At 44.2% G+C, this 20835-nt stretch overlaps 1 protein-coding gene across 4 annotated transcripts in view; it reads right to left on the minus strand.

Moving 5' to 3' along the window:
* The window catches only part of LOC130120546 (neurogenic locus notch homolog protein 1-like), a 35136-nt gene that overhangs the window by 4513 nt on the left and 9788 nt on the right, over positions 1-20835 (minus strand). For all 4 annotated transcript variants that reach the window (XM_056289146.1, XM_056289138.1, XM_056289156.1 and 1 more), the window contains exons 8-23: positions 19170-19283; positions 18709-18942; positions 18458-18568; positions 15906-16098; positions 13794-13939; positions 12684-12797; positions 11748-11867; positions 11153-11305; positions 10451-10679; positions 9458-9659; positions 9142-9295; positions 5806-5990; positions 4892-5024; positions 3562-3819; positions 3216-3328; positions 2023-2597 (exon numbers count right to left, since the gene is read on the minus strand). In XM_056289146.1, coding sequence (XP_056145121.1) covers positions 2023-2597; positions 3216-3328; positions 3562-3819; positions 4892-5024; positions 5806-5990; positions 9142-9295; positions 9458-9659; positions 10451-10679; positions 11153-11305; positions 11748-11867; positions 12684-12797; positions 13794-13939; positions 15906-16098; positions 18458-18568; positions 18709-18942; positions 19170-19283 — 3034 coding nt within the window. The remainder of the gene's footprint in view (positions 1-2022; positions 2598-3215; positions 3329-3561; positions 3820-4891; positions 5025-5805; positions 5991-9141; positions 9296-9457; positions 9660-10450; positions 10680-11152; positions 11306-11747; positions 11868-12683; positions 12798-13793; positions 13940-15905; positions 16099-18457; positions 18569-18708; positions 18943-19169; positions 19284-20835) is intronic.

The following is a 20835-nucleotide window of genomic DNA, read 5'->3' on the forward strand; positions in this document are numbered from 1 at the left end:
GACAAGCAAAGTAGAGTCAGTATGGGGTCACTTTTGACCCGTAACACAACAGATATAATTATAATGTAATGTAAGATGTAATTGCTCATTTTAACATATAAGAAAATACAAACTAGTTATTTTGGGAATTCTTTTATCATTAGCCTCTCATGGCTAATGATGTACTGTGTACATAATCTGCTTGGGAGAAAATGTTCAAAACACATCTTTCCATTTTTATGCAGATGATACGGTTATTTATTGTTATGCGGCTACTCTCAAAGCAAAGCTTTTGAGTATCTGCAAAATGCTTTTAACAGAGTGCAAGCTCAGCTTTATCAACCAAAGCTTGTCTTGAATGCTGGAAAAAAAAACTTACGGTGTTTCCAAAACTAGGAAGTTAGAGTTAAATCAGAGCACTGTTACTACTCAAGGTAAACAAATTGAGGCAGTCTCCACCTACAAATACTTGGGATTTTTAATTGATGACCACCTCTCTTTTAAGCCCCATATACAGAGTCTGGTGAAAAAGTTGAAATTGAAGTTAGGTTTTTATTTTAGGAACAAGTCTTGTTTTTCTCTCAATGTCAGGCGAAGACTAGTTGAAGCAACATTCTTGCCTGTTCTTGACTATGGTGATTTACTGTAACATGAACGCATCAGCCCATTGTCTCTATATGTTAGACACTGTCTCATGGAGCATTAAGGTTTGTCACAAACTGTAGAGCCCTCACTCATCACTGTGTCCTTTACGCCAAAGTCACTTGGCCTGCTCTACCAACCCGGCGATATGTTTTTATCTATAAGGCCATTCTGGGTACCCTCTCCTGTTATTTATCTATCTTTCTGTCCATAAAACATGGCACTTATGGGTTACAGTCTCAGGACACCTTGCAAATGACTGTTCCTAAAGTTCGGACCGAGCTGGAAAAGAAGGCCTTTATGTTTTCTGCACCATCTGCCTGGAATAGCCTGCAGAATAGACTTAAACTCCAGGACTTGGTTACTCTATCCGAATTTAAAGCTATGGTTAAGTCTATGGAATCTGAGTCTATTGGAAATTGTAAACGTTTCAACTGATAACAGGTTTGTATCTTTTCCCTTCATTTTTATGCTATTTTGCACTTCGAGCTATTCTGTTGTCTTCATGCGAGTGTGTGCTGAAACTGGTGTACTGCTGCCATTCTTGGCCAGGTCTCTCTTGTAAAAGAGGTTTTAATCTCAATGGGACTAACCTGGTTAAATAAAGGTAAATGAAATGAAATGAAAATGGTCTTATAATTTATTTGCCTGTTCTGTTCATAAGCACTAAAATAAATGAACTGTGCCTATTTTAAACAAAAAATTATTTGTACATTGCAAGTTAAATGTGGTCTAAGATGATAATTAGCGTTTTTTTGTTTTTACAGTGCTTGTTAATGAATTCAAACTCGGGTCAAATTTGACTGATGAACGATTAGGGGTGTGAATCATTTTCGAATGTAATAGGAGAGTTAAAACATGGCCCCAGTGATTATGGCGGAAATGTTTAGAAACGCTGTAACTTTGCTTCAAGCTTATCTAGTGTAGTGCAGGGTGATAAAGTGATTTATTATTTCAAACACTTAATTTTGAAATAAACCCGTTGATTTTCTTCGGTAATTGCTCAAGCTGGTATCCACTCATGTTTAACAGCATGCAGGTGAATGATAACGCGCCGTCATATATATATATAGCTAATGTGTTGTGTTACACAGATGAGGTTCATTCAGGAGAAAATTAACCTACTAAACCTGAAATAAATACCAATTTTGTAATTATGTTAAAAATTGTTATCGTCTTACATCAAAACTTAAATTGTGAAAATAAAAATTTTCAGCCATACCACCCTGCAATATTCAAGGAAACAAGATTATAAAATTTGCTCTATATAGGTTTAACCAATGGCCTCAACTGAGAGAGGAATCAAGAAAAGATCAACTAATCCCACCGACACCATTTAATCTAGTTTCAAAACTAATTTTATCATGGTCAAATTCAGACTGCAAAAAAACAAAAACTTACTTGCACTGTCCCTCTAGGTTCTGACAGTCGAAGCCGTCGTAGAGGCAGCCAGCGTTGTCACATTGTGAGTCACACTTGCCGTCGTTGAAGTAACGCCAGCACTGCAGAGCAACTGAGCAGTTCTTCCATGGGTCGTTGAAGTTGAGCGAACAGTCGCCGCCATCCCAGCCACATGCGTGGTTGTTACAGAGCATGTCGCAGAAATTGTCGCCTTTCCGGCCCTCGCACTGCGGGATCTCGCAGCTCACCTCCATCTCTGATGGAGGGGGCACAATGTCGTGGCCGAACCCGCCCTGGAAGCTGTAGTCCAGGATGTGGCAGCGGAGGCCGTTGAAATTGGTTGGGCAGACACAGTGGTAGAATGGTGCCTCGGAGGTGTACTCGCAGGTGCCGCCGTTGTAGCAGGGGTCTGAGTTGCAGGGGCTGTCGGTGGGGTACTGGCATTCGGGTCCTGTGAAGGATGGCGTACACAGGCACTTGGGGCTCTTGGGGCCCGAGATGCAGGTGCCTCCATTACGGCAGTGGAAGCTGCCGCAGGCCTGGGCATCATGTTCGCACGTGGAGCCGGTGTAGCCCTGAGAAACAGGGGAGACAATTGAGTTCATCTTTTCCTTCAAATTAATATAGGGAACAATAAAGGCTCAGCGTTTTCGGTTTTTATTTTTCAAAGCCATCCAGCATGCTGTTACATAACCTCACACGAACAGGAACCACTTTTGGATCCATGGAAACATAAAATCCGGGTGAAAATCAGTTTAAAAATCTGGGTATTTTTCGGTGAAAATTGGTAAAAACCGAAAATGCTGAGCCCTGGGAACAATTCAGAAAATATATTCATAACTTTTTTACAATTCAGATCAACCAAAGTCACTATTTAGACTAATGAAAAGTTAATGAATTTCAAAATAAGTCAAAACCAAATTAAAACAATGGTATAAAACTAGAGTATCAATGCAGTACTCCATTTCGACAAGCTATGTTTTCTATTCACACTGTGTTGTATATTTGCTTTTGTTACATGCTTTTGTCACATGAAGAATCCACGTTACATATGTGGATTCTTCTTCTTTCAGCTTATTCCCTGTTTCTCAAGGGTCGCCACAGCGGATTTTATAGTTTCCATCTGTGTGTATATGTGGATGTTTGTGCGTAATTCTGTATGCGAGTGTGTGTTTGCATTTGCCTGCACTCACAGGAGGACATTTGCAGATGAAGCCATGAGGTGTGTTACTGGCTACAGCACAGGTCCCTCCATTTCGGCAAGGCTTCCCTTTGCAACCGTCAAACACCATGTCACACTGCTGGCCTGTGACAAATTCAAATACATATAAGGTAAGAGCCAGACAAAGTAAAATATACAAGTTATAACATATACTATATATATATATGTATATATATAGACACATGTTAAAAAAAACTGTCTGACTCCATAATTTCACTGTTATGGCTTTAAGAGAGAACCAGAGATTCAAACTGAGACGAGACACATCAGTAGATTCAGGATGGCCAACCAGCGTCCCTCAACGCCAGGCTGCTCACCAGTATATCCTGTGTGACACTCGCAGCGGTAGTTGTTGGTGAGCTGGATGCAGTTGTGCGTGCCCCGGGGGTCACAAGGGTTGGACAGGCATTCGTTGATGTCCCCCTCGCAGCGTTCCCCCACATATCCCGCTGAGCAGATACAATGGTAGCCCCCCACACGGTCAACACACTTGCCCTTGTTGAAACATTTGGGCTCATTGGTGACAGGGTCCATGAACGGGTTGCAGTCGTCGATGTTGATCTCGCAGTGCACGCCTGAAAGGTAGGAGACAGTTTTGGTAGATATGGAAGTACTTCATAGGCTAGGAAAGCCAAGTGTTGACTCAAACAGCCCTTTTCTACCAACAGGGAATGGGTTCGGTGCCGGTTCGCAAACCCTTTTTTGAACAGTTCAGAGCCTTTTGACCAAAAATAAATTTTTTGCGAACCCGAAAGGTTAGTTCCGAACCGGCACCAAAAAATAGCAGGTTTTTCAGCGCGAACCGTGACGACATCAATAGGCGTGTGACATTCCAGAGGAAGACGAGAGGAGACAGCCTAATGGTAGATAATGGCGAAATCGGCAGATAACAAGGGTGCACAGTGGTCAGCTGAGGAAACTCAGTGCTTGGTTGTTATCTGGGCATCTCCCGAGTTTCAGGAAAAACTAGAGTAGCACGAGAAAGAGTAAGTTGTATGGCGAATTAGTAGAAGAGATGGCCAAGAATGGGTTCACTCAAACACAAGAACAAATTATCAACAAGTTAAAAACAACTTAAGAAGGACTACCGTGACGATAAAAAAAGAGTTGTCCAAAAGTGGAGCTGGACGACATAATATGATGCCATATTATTGCTAGCTAGTGGGTTTCAGTAGGATGTAGCTAATGTTGTAACACCAGAACTCTTCAGTCTTGGACTTACTTCCGTTTTCGTATAAGAATTTCAAACTATTTAAATCATTTGGGGGTCTGAGCCAGTGGATATTTTGAGATTGTTTCTGTACCTCATCAAATTATCTGACAAGATGCTGGCTTTTTTTTGGCACACGACAAACTCTCCGATAGCACTTTGGCTGACCTACAAAGCCACGCCACTTTCATGTCCGAGAGGGAGGGAGGTAAATTAATAAATAAATAAATAAGAAAAATCAATGGGCTGTTTGACAAGCAGGGGAGGGGGGGAAAGAGGAAGTTTTTTTTAGACATGTTCTGGGCTCTGTTAAGCCCCAATTAATGAACCGTGGAGAACGGAGGAGAGCACAGAGGGGGGTGAGAGAGAGAGAGAGAGAGAGAGACAGAGAGAGGGAGGGGGGGGAAGTGGAGGAGTTCTGCGTGGGGTCCGCTGACCTTGGGTTCCCCGGGGACAGGAGCATTTGTAGGTATTGATCAGGTCAATGCAGGTGCCCCCGTTCTGGCAAGGCTGGGAGAAGCACTCATTGATCTCGTCAGAGCAGTTGGTCCCCACATAGCCTGGCATACACTGAGAGAGAAGACAGAGGCGGTGATAGGAATAAAGTAATAGCGCGGGGGAAGAGAGAGTCAGAAAAATGAGAGCGGAGAGAAGAAAGAGGAAGAAAGAAGAGCAGAGCTTAATCAATGCTCAACATGAAACAGGGCTGGTTTTTGTTTACCTGGCTGTTTTCTAGTATTTCTACATCCTGCCAAGGCCAGCAGATCCTTCGTTCCAGGGCAGATTAACACATCCGAGCCATTTGGCTCTTATTTATAAACAAACCACTTCATTAGGCTGCCCACTCATGTTGTGAATAAGAACCAGGAGCTATTGGATCAGGGAGGTGAGAGGAGATCTGCTGGACAACTCCGCTCATATCAAATCAAATCATATCATTATCCAAGTGTTCCAGCAGCACTGTTCCATTTGCAATGTAGACATGAAAAAATATGAGAAAATGAAAAAAAAATTCTACAATAGCAATAAAGAAAGACAAGGTAGAGAAAGTAGGGATGAGTTACATTTGAACCAATGAGATTGTCATTAGGTCTGAGACTACATGATATGCTTTCCAACCGGTTAAACCACCAAGATACCCCCAAATATGTTACAGGTTATAAAGATACTCTGCACATTATGCTGTTGCCTCTCCATATTATTGTACAAGCTTTAGCTTTACCCTTTACTTTTTATATGTCTAGTTTTGGGCTCATATTGATTTTCTATCTTTTACCTGTTTTAACGGTCAGGTTTGTTTGAAAGTGCACTTTTTGTTCCCACAGAAGTGCTGTTTTTTTCGGGGCCTTACCTTACAGGAGTAGCCTCCCAGGAAGTCGGAGCACGTGGCTCCATTTTGGCAGGGGTTCGGCGTGCACTCATCCACCTGGTCCTCACAGTAGCTACCCGTGTACCCAACCTGGCAGTGGCAGTAGTGAGTGTTCCCAGCATCCAGACACTGGCCAGAGTTCTGGCACAAGTGAGCCACGTCAACGCCTGAAGGTGGTGTGACAGAAGGAGAGAAAGAAGACAGGAAGTTTTATATATCATGGTGTTTAACCTCCTGTTTTGTAAATGTGCACATGTTTAAACTGTTAAGGGAAGCAGAGGTCCTGCTAGGGACTGTTTTGTTTTTTAAGGACAACATATAAGTGCATTTATAGCATATACATATAAAAACAATTTAAATACACAAACTTAATTTGACACATAAGTTACACATTTCAAGTACAACATAGAAAAATAATGACCACTAATACTGCCATGCAGGGCTTTGTTGCATAAACACATTGGGGAAATGCACTTAATAAGCACATCTGCTTATCTTAGAATCATATCTTAGCATCATACAGGCACAAGCTTTACACATTACCTTCGTAGCAGCCTATACTTTTGTCTTCTTGAGTGGTTATTGGTTGTTTATTATCGCTATGAGCACCAACATGAATTAACAATTATCATAGAGACTATAAACATGTGATCTCTTATGAACTATCATGTTCAGACTGAAAATAGTTTTGTCCCCCTGGTGAAACTCCTCACTGTCAGGTGAAAAGAAGCGGCTGGCGAACTCCACATGTATCGGAAGAGACGTGTGGCAGTCTGCAGCCCTCCCCGATTGGCAGAGGGGGTTGCAGCAGAGACCGGGATGGCTTGGAAGAGTGGGGCAATTGGCTGGATACAATTGGGAAGAAAAGGGGGGGCGGGGGGGAATCCAATATAAAAAGTCTATGTATTTGTGTGAGTGAATCTTTATTCACTGAGCTTGTGATTTAGGCTGAATTACAAAAAAGAAACAGTTGCAGGTTATTAATTTTTGGTTTACATTTATTGGCGTGCATATGTGTGGACATTCCCACCCTTGTGTGTGTGTGTGTGTGTGTGTGTGTGTGTGTGTGTGTGTGTATATATATATATATATATATATAAAATAGATGTAAGAAAAAAACTTTAAATACATAGTAGTACAAGCCTGTTTCGTTTCGTGCATCACGTACTCACATCAGCTGCCAAGATGGCTAACCAACCAAGAAGAAGAAGAAGAAGAAAGAGAAAAAAAAACAGCGAATAAACGCTATTGCCTAGCACCACGCCCCTAGTTATGGCGCACGTCTTTAAATATTTCAATATTTGATTCCGGCGATCTGTATATACACCTCACAATTATGTTTTTCTTTTTATCCATGCAGATTTCTATTGTAATGCATTCTAACACGTCATCAACTGCTGTCGTCATGCTTTCCACCACCTTATAATTGAAGCTTTTATCCACATACAAGGTAACACCCCCTCCATTCTTGTTTTTGCAATTCATATACATCAATTCAGGGCGGCACGGTGGTGCAGCGGTTAGCGCGGTCGCCTCACAGCAAGAAGGTCCTGGGTTCAAGTCACAAGGTAGTCCAACCTTGGGGGTCGTCCTCTGTGTGGAGTTTGCATGTTCCCCCCATGTCTGCGTGGGTTTCCTCTGTGTGCTCCGGTTTCCTCCCACAGTCCAAAGACATGTAGGTCAGGTGAATCAGCCGTACTAAACTGACCCTAGGTGTGAATGTGTGTGTGTTGGCCCTGTAATGGCCTACCCGCCTGTCCAGGGTGTCTCCCTGCCTGCCGCCCAATGATGGCTGGGATAGGCTCCAGCTTCCCTGAGAGCAGGCTAAGCGGTTTGGATGGGTTGATGGATGGATGGATATACGTCAATTCATATCCATTCTACTTAAAAGTCCACACCCTTCTCAGGGCTGAGCCAAGTCTCTGACATGGCAATTATATTGAACTGACTTAAATATTCTTTGATGTTTTGGAAGTTGGCATACAGACTTCTGCTGTTAAAGTGGATAATTGATATTTTATGATCAGACTTAACCTCAGTGTTAAACTGATCCTCTGTGTAATAACAGCCCTTGTTGAAGTTATTAAAGAAATTATTTACCGGATCGATATTATTTTCCATATCTTGTGATTTATGCAGCATATTCAATATAAGTTTTCAACCCGTTTGTCATATTCTGTGATCTTTGTTGTTTGCTGATTATCATTATCTCCAGACGGAGATGAATGACTTCTTTCAGAACTTGTCATGGTTGGTTGCATGTAGTGTGTTTATTTAGTCACTCTAAGATTTTTCATTACCTTGTTGCGTTGTTATTTTGGACTCACTGGTATTTACCCAATTCCTCAATGTCTCTTATGACCAGCACTTTGGCTTCTTCTGGTGTTCCATTTAATTTTGTGAAGATTTTACAGTTTGTTGACCATGTAGACTGGCTTTTCCTTTGCTTTCTCAGGAAGCATGCCTTTCTGGTGATGTCCACATTCTTTTTAGTCAGATGTTCGTTCAAGTAGACATCTGATCCCTTCAGCTTTTTCCTTGCCTTAGCAATGCGGTTTTATGCTTTCTGTTTTAAAACCTTATTATGATGGCCGGTTTATCACTTGTTTTTCCGAGGGAGAGGGTGACATGCCTTAATGTAGTTGTTGTCCACTTCTATTCCCTTAGACTGAAGCAAAAAAGTCACCTGTTGCTCCACAGAGTTGGAGTCCTGCTCGCTGAACTCCCTGCCGTTCATCGTTGTCACTGCCCGGGCGTATGACTGGGGTTAGTCTCTAGCCCGGTGACAATGATGTCATTCATTCGTGTGTACTGCTCCAAATCATCCACCAGGTTCTCCAGGAACATGATTCTCTTATCTTTCCGTTTTGTAGCTTCAGGGCCTTGACTTCTTCCACCAGGTCCAAAATTGTTTTTAGATTTAGTTTGACCGTTGCAACCTCCTCTGTCAAAAAGTCGAGCAAACTTTTAAAATTGTCGACTTCCCCTGTTGGGGGATTCTTTTTTTGTCCCGGGACCTTTGTTATCATGTCTTTATGGACCCTGAGTCTGCAATAAAGTTTTGAGTTGAGCTTTGTTTGTGCCAGCTAGTTAGCTTAGCCAGTTAGTTAGCTTGGCTAGCCACTGGTACAGCTGTCGTCTTTTTCAGTCACAACAAGTGAACATGGCTCCATGTCTCTCCCACTTTCATCCGCAGTTGCCCAATAGTGATTTGATGTAAACCGATGTCTTGTGGTGCAAAAGTAGTCTTTTTCAATTTAAGGAAAATAAATAAATAAACAAATAAACAAACAAATACATAAAACTCCTTTGCTCTACCTCTCTGTTTGGCTGCCACCTCACAGGAGACACTTGGCACATCGCAGTAGAGGCCTGTCCATCCAGTTTGACACTCACAGCTGTAGGTAGTACCTGTCTGCCAACAGGTTCCCCCATTCTTACAGGGCAACAGATCACACCAGCGTACCAGGTTCTGAAATATATATATATATATATATATATTTATACACCATGTCTGAATGATATGTGCTCAACACACACACGTTAAAAATGGAAACTGTATCATAGCATGCTATAGTATAACATAAAACATTTAATAACAGACAAGCAAAAAGCCTCTTTTCTCTCGTCCTACCTGACAATTGAGCCCAGTATACCCATGGGGGCAGGTGCACTTGTAAGTGCCGTAGCTGTCCTGACAGGTGCCGCCATTCAGGCAGGGTTTTGAGTCACACTCATTTATGTCATGCTGGCAGTAGCTGCCTGTGAAGCCTGGAGGGCACAGGCAGGTGAAGGTGTTGATGCCATCCACACAGGTTCCACCATTAAAGCAAGAACTTAAAGAGAAGAAAATAAAGGAGAGTGATTATGAAGACAATTAAGATGCGATTCTGGAAGTTATTTACGAGAGAAGAGAAGAGAAGCTTAGAGCTTATTGATGTTAGATTAATTTGTTACCAATGACTGTCCACCATAGGGGGCAGTAGTGGACAAGAAAATAAGGGTCGAGTCTGTGCGTGTGTGTGTGTGTGTGTGTGTGTGTGTGTGTGTGTGTGTGTGTGTGTGTGTGTGTGTGGGAATGAAACCTGTTGATCTGAAAAATTCAAACCAATCAACCTGTATATATCTTTTTGCAGCAGCCAAGATTCACCAGTTGCCAACTATATTAACTCTTGTCAAATAATGGTTTGATTCTTTTTCCTTAAACACAATTCAAGAAAAAAGAATCAAATGCTTGAATCCAGGTGAAGTTGACTCAGCACACAATCTTTCTCACGAGCTATTCTCATTCACACAGTTCTACCCATCCACACATAGCAACTGTACGAGGACAACCATAGTCTCTCACCATTCACTCAGAAGCTGTACTGGAGCTGTTGGGAGAGGATACGTGTTTTGCTCGAAGGTTCCTTGACAGCAGCCATCACTACTCATTCCCTTTTCCCATCCTGTATAGGAATTCCAACTGAAGACCTCCCATTAACAGGAGTGCTTCTCTAATGTCTAGGCTATCGCTGCTGGGGTTTCAAAGACTACAATGGCTTCAAAAGAGTTCCTAGATGTCCATGACTTGGATAAAACTTATTTATTCCTTTATTCTGCATCTATCAGTTATATCGGTTTGTACCTCTCGGTGCAGTCGGGGGTGTTGTTTTCACAGTGGATCCCACTGAAGCCAGGTGGGCAGGTGCAGGTGTAGCTGTTGACGCAGTCAGTGCAGTTGGCCCCGTTCTTGCAGGGGTTACTCTCGCACTCATTTATGTCCTCCTCACACTTGGTGCCCCGGAACCCGGGCAGGCAGGTGCACAGGAAACCATTCACCTCGTCCTTACAGAGCCCTCCATTGCTGCAAGGGTCTAAAGGGAGAGGACCAGATCAAGGGTTAGGGTTTTTGCTAGGGGTTAGTGTTTTGGTTAGGTCTGTGACTGTTTCAGCGGGTTCAACAGTCCTGAGTTTTGGGGGCTTACAGTAAAGTACAATGATTTACAGAACTACAGAAGGGGTTATATGACACATTAGAGTCAGGCTCACAGCCAGCCCATCCATCAGGACACAGGACCTGAGCTAGCCGAAGTGGGCAGTTACCTGCCACAAACCACTGTCTGAACTCGGGTAGTCGGTAGTCTAATACATAGTGCTAGTTTAGTGGTTTTTGAATGGTATCAAACGTCGGCGTTATGAGATACAATTATCCCAAGTCGGAGGGAAGCATTATTCTGCCCTGCTTCCATTGAGCAGGATGCAAATGGAGGCCAGCCCTTGTGTCCAAGACTTTTAACCAAAAAATGACTGTAGGTAAGGCACAGTGAGGACAAGTGGGGGAGCTTACTGGGCTTGCAGTCATCGATGTCAGTCTCACAGTTACTTCCACTATAGCCTGGTTTACAGCCACAGTTGTAGCTACCCATGGTGTTCTGGCAGGTGGCTCCGTTGCGACAGGGGTGTTTCACACACTCGTCGATGTCTACCTGACAGATTTGGCCTTGTCAAGTGGATGGTAGAGTATAGAAAGACAGTAAAGAGGAGAGGGGAGAGGAAAAACTTCATTCAGGTACAGGATATTGTCTCAAAACAGAATGAAACTCACTGCGTGAGGCACATGCCAGGCACTACTTCTTGAGCAATACTGAGGCATCTAGGAAGAGCTGGTTTGCAGTTATTCTTGTTGCCAAACAAATGTTGACAACCAATTTAGATTTTAATTTAACCACTTTTAAGCTAATTTACCAGCACAATGTTCATTCATTTGAAGTCGAAATATTTGTTACTTAATTTTGAACATTTTAACACCCAACGCTGTTGGCACCACACAACAGCCTGAGTGATTCCTCTGGTTAAAATTAAAAGAAAAACGGGCTGTGTTTCCTGGAGGATGAACAGGGATATTGATTTGAACACGTGGAGTATTGAACTTTTTCTTTTACCTTGCCATCCCTCTGGGCAAACACAGGAGAAGCTCTCGTAGTCTTCAGACTCTCGACACACACCTCCATTCTTACAGGGCTTGGGGCCACAGGGGGCTAGCAGGGTCTCACAGTTCTCTCCTAACACACACACACACAGGTTTATTACACACCCTCTAATCAAGAACACAACAAACTTTGCTCAATATTATTCTTCTCGAGAGTGAGCTATAGAATCACGAGCTAAGAGATATCCCTACAGATAGAGCTTCCAGTTGATACTGAATTATCATTCAATCAGGGCTATCAGAAGACGTCGGCCCCTGCAGGCTCCGTCAGTGTTCGAGGCCTGCAGAGAGATTTCCCTATCTGTTTTCCCAACACACGGCTTGCGCAGGAAGCTGGCTTCAGTTTCCGGGCATTGTCAAGGTATTTGCTTTTCTGTGAGACAGGAAGCAGGCAAACAGGAAATGTGTCAGGCCCACATTCCCACCCCTGTCACCCATCTAAGCCCTTTATTATTCCAAGTCTTGTGGATTTTTCCAAAGAAGACGATCCGTGGAATGAAAAAGGAAGAATTGCCCCAAGGCGTTCCTTCACTATCTATTTTTTAAATTTTTTATAATAATAATAATAAGTGAAAGAATAGGACGTGAAAGGTCAGAGTGAAAACATTTTCCTGCTTTGTTATCTGGGATTCTTGCCGAGTGTCATTCAGGTCCAGTGTCAATAGGAAAGCTTAGTGTCTATGAGCCTTGAGGAAGTCTTGCTGCTGAACTTTATTTCATGGCTATGTTGCCGAGAGCACATTGTTCCTGTATTATTTGGTGATTTAAAGGGATACAGGGCCTGGAAACCCTCCCCGTAAGGATATACCAGACAGAACACCAGGCGGAAATAACTAGAATATCAAAAAAAAAAAGAAGAAGAAAAGAATTGTGGGTAATAGTCTCTTACCGGTGTAAGGTAGAACACAGTTGCACTTGTAGCCTGCGACATCATCGATACACGTCCCCTGGTTGAGGCAGGGGTTGGAGGCACACTCGTTGATGTTGGTCTGGCAGCTTGGCCCTGTGGTTGGAGAGGACTTGAAGTTAAAACATGCTTGGGTTTGAGGTAGCAGGTCAGCCAGTCATGGTGACAACACAGAATTGTGTTTGGCAGAAGGAAGTGCAATACAAAGACAGAAACAAGATCTGAAGCATATACATGAAAACTAAAATATTCACACACTAAGTCCCTCACACACACACACACATAACACACATGCACACAGAACCAAAAAGTATTTTACCCACATACAACCCATCAAGAAGACACTGCTCCAAAACTTGAGGAAATACCTTCAACATAAAAAAGTCGGTAACACTTCCTATGAAGTTTGCATCTATAACGCCTTATAAGCACCTTTTGCATGTATAATGCCCATAACGCCCACACTTTCCTATAATGTGTATTACAATGACTAACGGCTATGGCTGAAGACTGTGAAATAGCACTGAAGTCTCATTATGCATCTCTACAAAACTTCAGCAAAACAAGTTGGCTATGATGCATTATGACATCTGACAGACAAACTGGCTAATGATGACATATTTATAGTGCATAAATCTGTTTTAAATTGACATAAAGGTGGTTATGATGTGTTGTGAGGACATATACATGGTTATAATGAACCTTACAATAACTTATAGCTACACTAATAGGGCATTATAGATGCTTATAGGGCGTTATAGATGCAAGCTTCATAGAAAGCGTTACCAAAAAGGCTAATAATTCTAATAATTGTCTTTAAATTAGGACATTTTTAATCATGTGGGCTAAAATCATTCAGTGCCTCCTACAAAGATCATTCTTTTGTGTCTCACAGGACAATGATAGTGCAAAAGAGCTTGCAACTACTGACAGAAATACACGAAAACATAGCTCGTAGAACCCAGTAAGTTACACTTTTTTTCCGGTGTATGCACCAAATCAGCAAGCTACGTAGAAATTAATGGGCAGCCTTTCCGAAATGTGGAATCAAATTAAATAAATCCGGGTACAGAAAGACACACACACACTGACCAGTGAAGCCCATACGACAGGTGCACACGTATCCGCTGGTCATGTCCTTGCAGGTGCCTCCATTCATACAGGGGTTGGACTCGCATTCATCGTTATTGATGTCACAGTTTTTACCACTCCAGCCAGAGTCACACAGACATTTATAGCTGTAGGGGAGGAAGGAAAGCTTTCATAAAATCGAATTCAATCCATTCATCAAACTGTAATTATGAAAATTAATAGAATATACATAGAATAAGCAGGGATCCAAACATGTGTTTGGTTAAAAAAAGAGAGCTACTTAAAGTTAAAAAAGAATGCGACAGCATAATATCATACAACCATGTGACGAAGGCCTGTGCTATATGCTTAAATAGGAAATTCTATTTGATATACTCAAATCAATAGGAGACAGACAGATATTGAGTAGTAAATAAAAAAAATTTTTTTTTCAGAATTAGAAAAATAACATAATTGCGGTGTTGGGGAGTAGTTAACTACATGTAGTTCAATTGTCAAAATACACCCTCAGGCTGCCTAGGTGAGGTCTTACCTGCCCTGGTTACTAAACCAAACTGTCACACTTTGCTCTGTCACTTCAGTTGTGCCTCTGTGTAACTATATGAGATTCCAGACTCAGATTGTGAGGATTTTCCACAACACAGTTTGGATGCCGTTAAAATACTTTTTAAAAGCAGTTTTATTTTGGCATGGGTTCTTTGAGAGTAGTTAAGATGTAGTTGAACTTCTTTTCATTGTGACATAGCTAGTCATTCCGTCAGTACTTCTTTGCCTTCACTTGAAGAGGGTTTCTAGGGCTTTATGCCTAGCACCATTCCTTTGCATGATGCAGCATCCATCAGTACTTCTTCTTTGCCTTCACTTGGAGGGTTTCTAGGGTTTTACCTTTAGCAGCATTCCTTTGCTTGGCTGCATGTCTCAGCCGTCTTTCTTTCTCCTCTTCGTATGTAGTCCTCATGTTCTCTTGTGCACTTGCACATGTTTTCTTGAAGCCGTTGTAGCGCTACATAGTATATGTCCACTTCTTGTCTTGTCAAATGTTCGACGAGCATCGTCTTGCTGACCATGCCTTCAAACTATTGTGGAATTTTCTAGAACTGCTAAGGTTAGCAGTTCTAGAAGATTTTCGTTCCAATCCTCACCTACGGTCATGAACTTTGGGTAGTGACTGAAAGGGTGAGATCGCGGATATAAGCGGCTGAAATTAGTTTCCTCCGTAGGGTGTCTGGGCTCAGCCTTAGAGATAGGGTGAGGAGCTCAGACATCCGGAGGGAGCTTGGAGTAGAGCTGCTGCTCCTTCACATCGAAAGGAGCCAGTTGAGATGGTTCGGGCATCTGATTAGGATGCCTCCTGGGCACCTTCCTTTGGAGGTTTACCGGGCACGGCCAACTGGGAGGAGACCCCGAGGTAGGCCCAGAACTCGCTGGAGGGACTACATGTCCAATCTGGCTTGGGAACGCCTTGGAATCCCCCAGGAGGAGCTGGAGGGTGTTACTGGGGAGAGGGATGTCTGGAGTGCCCTACTTAGCTTGCTGCCACTGTGACCCGACCCCGGAAAAGTGGCAGAAAATGAGATGAGATGCTAACGTTGGCTCACGAGAGATAGTATAGCTTGTTCAAAGATGTTGGCGTAACTACAGTACCGATAGGAGCTAAGTCAGTATGATGGAATTTTGTATTCATTTGCATAAAGTTAAATCATCTTCGACTTTTCTCGCTGAACGGCCAACTAAATGAATGGGATCCGTCGAGTTTATTTTACAAGTGGAAATCTAGCATAAGAGAAGCTGCTCTGACCAGGAGTACAATAATGTTAGCTAAAAAACACAACACATATAACCGACACAGCTAATTATGTGAAAAGTCAAAACCATATGAAATAGTCAGCCAAAAAGACTTTAATTATTCATTCTTAGTACACAATTTCAATCGGTCATCCATTAGTTCACAATTGTGAGTATTTACTGTCATGACCTATGTATTATTTGGGTAAATCAATCCCTTCAAAAAAAAAAAAAATCAAAAAAATCAACAACAAAAAATAATAATAATAATTAAAAAAAAAATTAAAAAAAAGAAGCTACTTACAACCAGTTTATAGACCAACTTACCCGTTGATCTTGTCCTCACAGTGTCCATGGATACAGGGGCTACTGAGGCACTCGTTGACCTGGGAGAAGCAGGTGGCATCATGGAAACCGTCTGGACACATGCAGGTAAAGCCATTGATGCCATCAATACAGGTGCCGCCGTTGTGACAGGGGTTGATGGCGCACTCATCAATGTTGATGTTACACATAGTTCCTTATGTGAAGAATACACAAGTATGTATGTTAGCCTCACAAAATGCTGTTATGGTTGCTGATGTGTTTTAGTTCAGAGGACTCCTTCAGGACTGATTAAGGAGTTTACAAATAGAAGATTTGACTAAAATCCTATCTACAAGACATGTCAAAAGTTTTTTGTTTTTTTTTGCCTTTTCCCCTCTTTTTTCTCCCCAGTTGTACCTGGCCACTCACCCCGCTCTCCGAGCCGTCCTGGTCGCTGCTCCACCCCCTCTGCAGATCCGGGGAGGGCTGCAGACTACCACACGTCTCCTCCGATACATGTGGAGTCGCCAGCCGCTTCTTTTCAGCTGACAGTGAGGAGTTTCACCAGGGGGACGTAGCGCATGGGGGGATCACGCTGTTCCCCCAAGTTCCCCCTCCCTCCTGAACAGGTGCCCCGAGCAACCAGAGGAGGCGCTAGCACAGCAACCAGGACACATACCCACATCCGGCTTCCCACCCGCAAACAAGGCCAATTGTGTCTGTAGGGACGCCTGACCAAGCTGGCGGTAACACGAGGATTCGAACCCGTATTGGTAGGCAACAGAATAGACCGCTATGCTGACATATCAAAAAGTTAACAAACAACATAATTTGTACTTGTTCCGATGGGATTATGAAGAACAAAACTCACACATCAGCACACAACGCACAATAAGATCTATACCACCCTGTGGCTAATGTATCAATTTCCTGAAACGCAAGGGATTTTCAAGTCATTGCTTTGTCGGCCACTTGAAGCACCGCTGCCATTCAGGCCTGTGCAGTGCATAGCATAAAAGCATCCAATTTAGCTTTAGAGCAGGCACCAGCTCCCAACCTTTTAACAGCTCAACTTTCAAAATCTTTCAAGGATTCTTTTCCTCTGTTTAAACCCCCAAGTGACTGCTAGGCTGGAGAGAGAGAGACAGAGAGAGAGAGTACGTATGTGTGTGTATATTTGTTTGTGTGTGTCCTCTCTTTGTGTGGGACAGCAGGTTGTGTGTCCTAACAGTGGCAGGTTGTGGGAAGGGGGGGTGGAAAGTGACACCGCTTGAGCCTCAGAGGAGTGTGCTCACTCGCTCCCCATCTGTCACCCTCTGCCGACCAGCCCACACCCCTCTGTTTCATACCTTCACCCTCCACCCCAACCCCCACCCAATCTCAACTATCGCTTTGTCTCGGCGTCACCTGATAGGCCTGAGTGAGAGCTACAATTATCCTGAATTATACCGTGTCAACTATCACACATCGCAGATAGCCCCTTCTGCAGAGTTCACATCTGGAAGGATTTGACTGGTGGAGCAGAATATGAAGTCTCACAAAGTCTCTCTGGCCCGTCAGGAGCAGAGGTGAAGAAGAACCGGAAGCTTTTCCTTTGAATCCCTGATTGACTGACAGAAATTTGGGTCAGCACAAAGGACACATGCTCTTCCCATCGCCCAGTCTGCCTCTTGAGAAGTGCTGCTAGGGTGGTGTTAACCAAGGATTTAACCCCGAACCGGTTTAGGAGAGCAACTTAGTGGCCAACAGGAGAGGTCTGTGGTTGTACTGGGGCAGCTCACACACGCATGAACACAAACACACACACATACACACACACACACATGCACTTGAACCTAACCAGGGTTTGTAATCATCCTCTACATAAGTGCATGACTATTTCGTCACATTTTTTTACCTTTGCATAGCTAAATGCTTGTTTCCTTCCTTAATTTTAACTTTTTTTTTTGGATTTTTCCTCCTCTTTTTCTCCCCAATTGTACCTGGCCAATCACCCTGCTCTCCGAACCGTCCCGGTCGCTGCTGCCCCCCCTGCTGATCCGGGGAGGGCTGCAGACCACCACATGCTTCCTCCGATACATGTGGAGTCGTCAGCTGCTTCTTTTCACCTGACAGCGAGGAGTTTCGCCAGGGGGACGTAGTGTGTGGGAGGACCACACTATTCCCCCCAAGTTCCCCCCCCCGAGCAGGCGCTCCGACCGACCAGAGGAGGCGCCAGTCCAGCGACCAGGACACATGCCCACATCTGGCTTCCCACCCACAGACACAGCCCTGTAAGGGACGCCCAACCAAGCTGGCGGTAACACAGGGATTCGAACCCCCGATCCCTGTGTTGGTAGGCACCGAAATAGACCGCTACGCTACCCGGATGCCCCTTAATTTTAACTTTGCATCACATCTTATTTTCATGTACGTACACACTCAATTTTACTCCTGAGTAAATAGATGTTTAAATGAGCAGAACGAATGAATAACTGAAAGTGAGCAGGGGCTGAGGATAAACAGTAATGGGCCGTAACAGGTGGGACAGCCTTAACTTTATGAGCTGTGGCCCAGGGAAACGTGTCACTTACCAGTGTAACCGGGCTCACAGGCACACTCATAGCTGTTGATCTTGTCGATGCAGGTGCCGTAGTCACAGGGGTTGCTCTTGCAGTCGTCTATGTTGATTTCACAGTTGATACCTGGGAAGAAGAGGGTTTTAAAGCTAGAATGGGCTCCAAAAGATGTTTTTCATTTATCATTTCAAGATAGCGTGACCATTTGTTTTTGAGCTTTAAGGAGGGACATGCCCTTCACATGTGTCCAAGCAGCTATTACCCACCAGTGGTGCCCTTTGGGCAGTTGCAGATGTAGGCGTTCTCACGATCCTGGCAGGTGCCTCCGTTGCGGCAGGGCTGACTGTGACACTCGTTGATGTTTGTCTCACACAGCCGACCGGTGTACCCGGGGCGACAGTGGCAGGTGAAGGAGGCCAAGCCGTCCTTGCAGGTGCCATAGTGGCACGGGTCCGAGGAACACTCGTCAATATCCGTCTCGCAATGCCTGCCGCTGTACCCTGGCCAACACAACATGACAGCCGTCCTTTATGACCCAAAATATTCCACTCTTACTGCTCCGGAAACTGTATGAAGCCAACAACTAGAGACTTTTTAATTAATCTTTGTAAAAATAGCCTAGAATTCGGTCAATTTCATAGACCCTTAAGTGGCTTTCCTCTCCAAATGAGGTGGGGGACCCATCATATCAAGATTTGGTCACATCTTAAGTAGAATTCCTGCATACCTTCAGTGCACTCGCACGTGTACTTGTTTGGTCCGTCTGAGCATTTGGCGCCGTTCTTGCATGGTGTGCTGGCACATTCATCAATATCTATCTGGCACAGGGTCCCGGTAAAGCCTGAACAAAAAAATGTAAAAAAAGACAGAGAGAGAGAGAGAAAGAAACACAAGTGGGGTTTAGAGAGAGAAAGACAGCAAAAGAATGTGATAGTGTTCTTCCAACCCGGCCAAACCACCCCACTACCCCCCCCATAACACCGAAACTGTATCGTAATGAGGGTCCCCACCAATCAGAGGAACGGCGCATGTTAATTAACAACCGTGCAAGTGTTTATCGCTCTCCTGTTCAGTACTGCCCCAAAAACAAAGAAGAAAGAAAACGAGAGAAGGGGAGGGGGGTTGAAATTGCAAGGCCTCTTGACCAAGAGGCGGGAGACCAAATGGCGGTGGAGGGGCTAACGTGGGGGGCTGTCCGCTCAATGCAACGCCAAGCCAAGCCTGTTGCCTTCTTTGTCCCCAGAACCCTTTACATCACAATGTGCATTCTCCTTGTCTTGCTTCTAACCCGCTTTACACACATGCGCACACCCCAACTCCCTCACTCATCTCCAAAAAGAAAAAGAAAAAAAAAGAAAGAAAAAAAGAGCCAGCTTGACCCTTGACCTCTGCGCTTTTCAAGTCTCCCTCGTTATTCAAAATCAACCAGCGGGCTATCTTTTCACCCTCCGTTTCCCTCTCGCCCGCTCTCTCCGGTTGTTCTCAGTAGCTGGTAGGCTACGATTAGCATTCAAATCCACGGGGTGGATGAGTGTGTGTGGGGTTTGATGAAAAGAGAGCGCCCCCCCCCCCCCCTAACAGGAACACACAGGTGGTTTAAGCTAAAACAGACAAGACTCGCTTGTGACTAATCCTGTGAGGAAGTGCCTTCATGGCTAGCGGCGAGCTAACGGTGCTCCCCCTGGATTCAGTGCGCAGCAATCCCGACAACGGGATTAAATCGGGTCGTGCCATGAGTAAAGACACGACCCACGGCAAGCTGAAACACACACACACACACACACACACACACACACACACTGACTTGTGAGTAGATTGTCGGAACCTAGGATTAAAAAAATAACTGCGACCACGGGAGAGCTGGTGCGGTCCTGTGGTCGGAGAAGGCGAGATATAATAAACAGCGAGGGAGTCACCCGGATATTCTCCCCCGACTCTGGGAGGTGTGCGGCACTTGTCTACACCAGAGCAAACAGACTGTCTACAGCCCACGGACACCATAGGTGACGAATAAGGGCGCCGCGGGATCACCTTCTACGTCCTTCTGCCCCCCCTGACCATCTTCGCACATGCGTCATCCCCGCATCACAGGTTGCGACCCCCCCCCCCCCCGCACATGAGGCATCCACATGCCTTTCACGATAAAGGGAAGCCTGTGACATGGAGCTGAGGCCTGCTGTTCATCTGACCTGCCACCTTAAACTGTAAAGGTAATGGCCTCCTTCCCACGGCCCAAGTGCGTCTGTCAGCAACAGCTCCCCGACTTGTGACAACATGCGAGTTGAGAGTTGAGACAGCACGCGCAGGTATTTGTATAAACAAACGCACATTCCTCAGAAGAAGGCCGGTGGCACCTGCCTGCTCTGCCTTGTTCTCACGGAGCACACACACAC

The sequence above is a fragment of the Lampris incognitus genome, chromosome 1 (assembly GCF_029633865.1).
Source record: "Lampris incognitus isolate fLamInc1 chromosome 1, fLamInc1.hap2, whole genome shotgun sequence".
NCBI classification, from domain to species: Eukaryota; Metazoa; Chordata; class Actinopteri; order Lampriformes; family Lampridae; genus Lampris; species Lampris incognitus.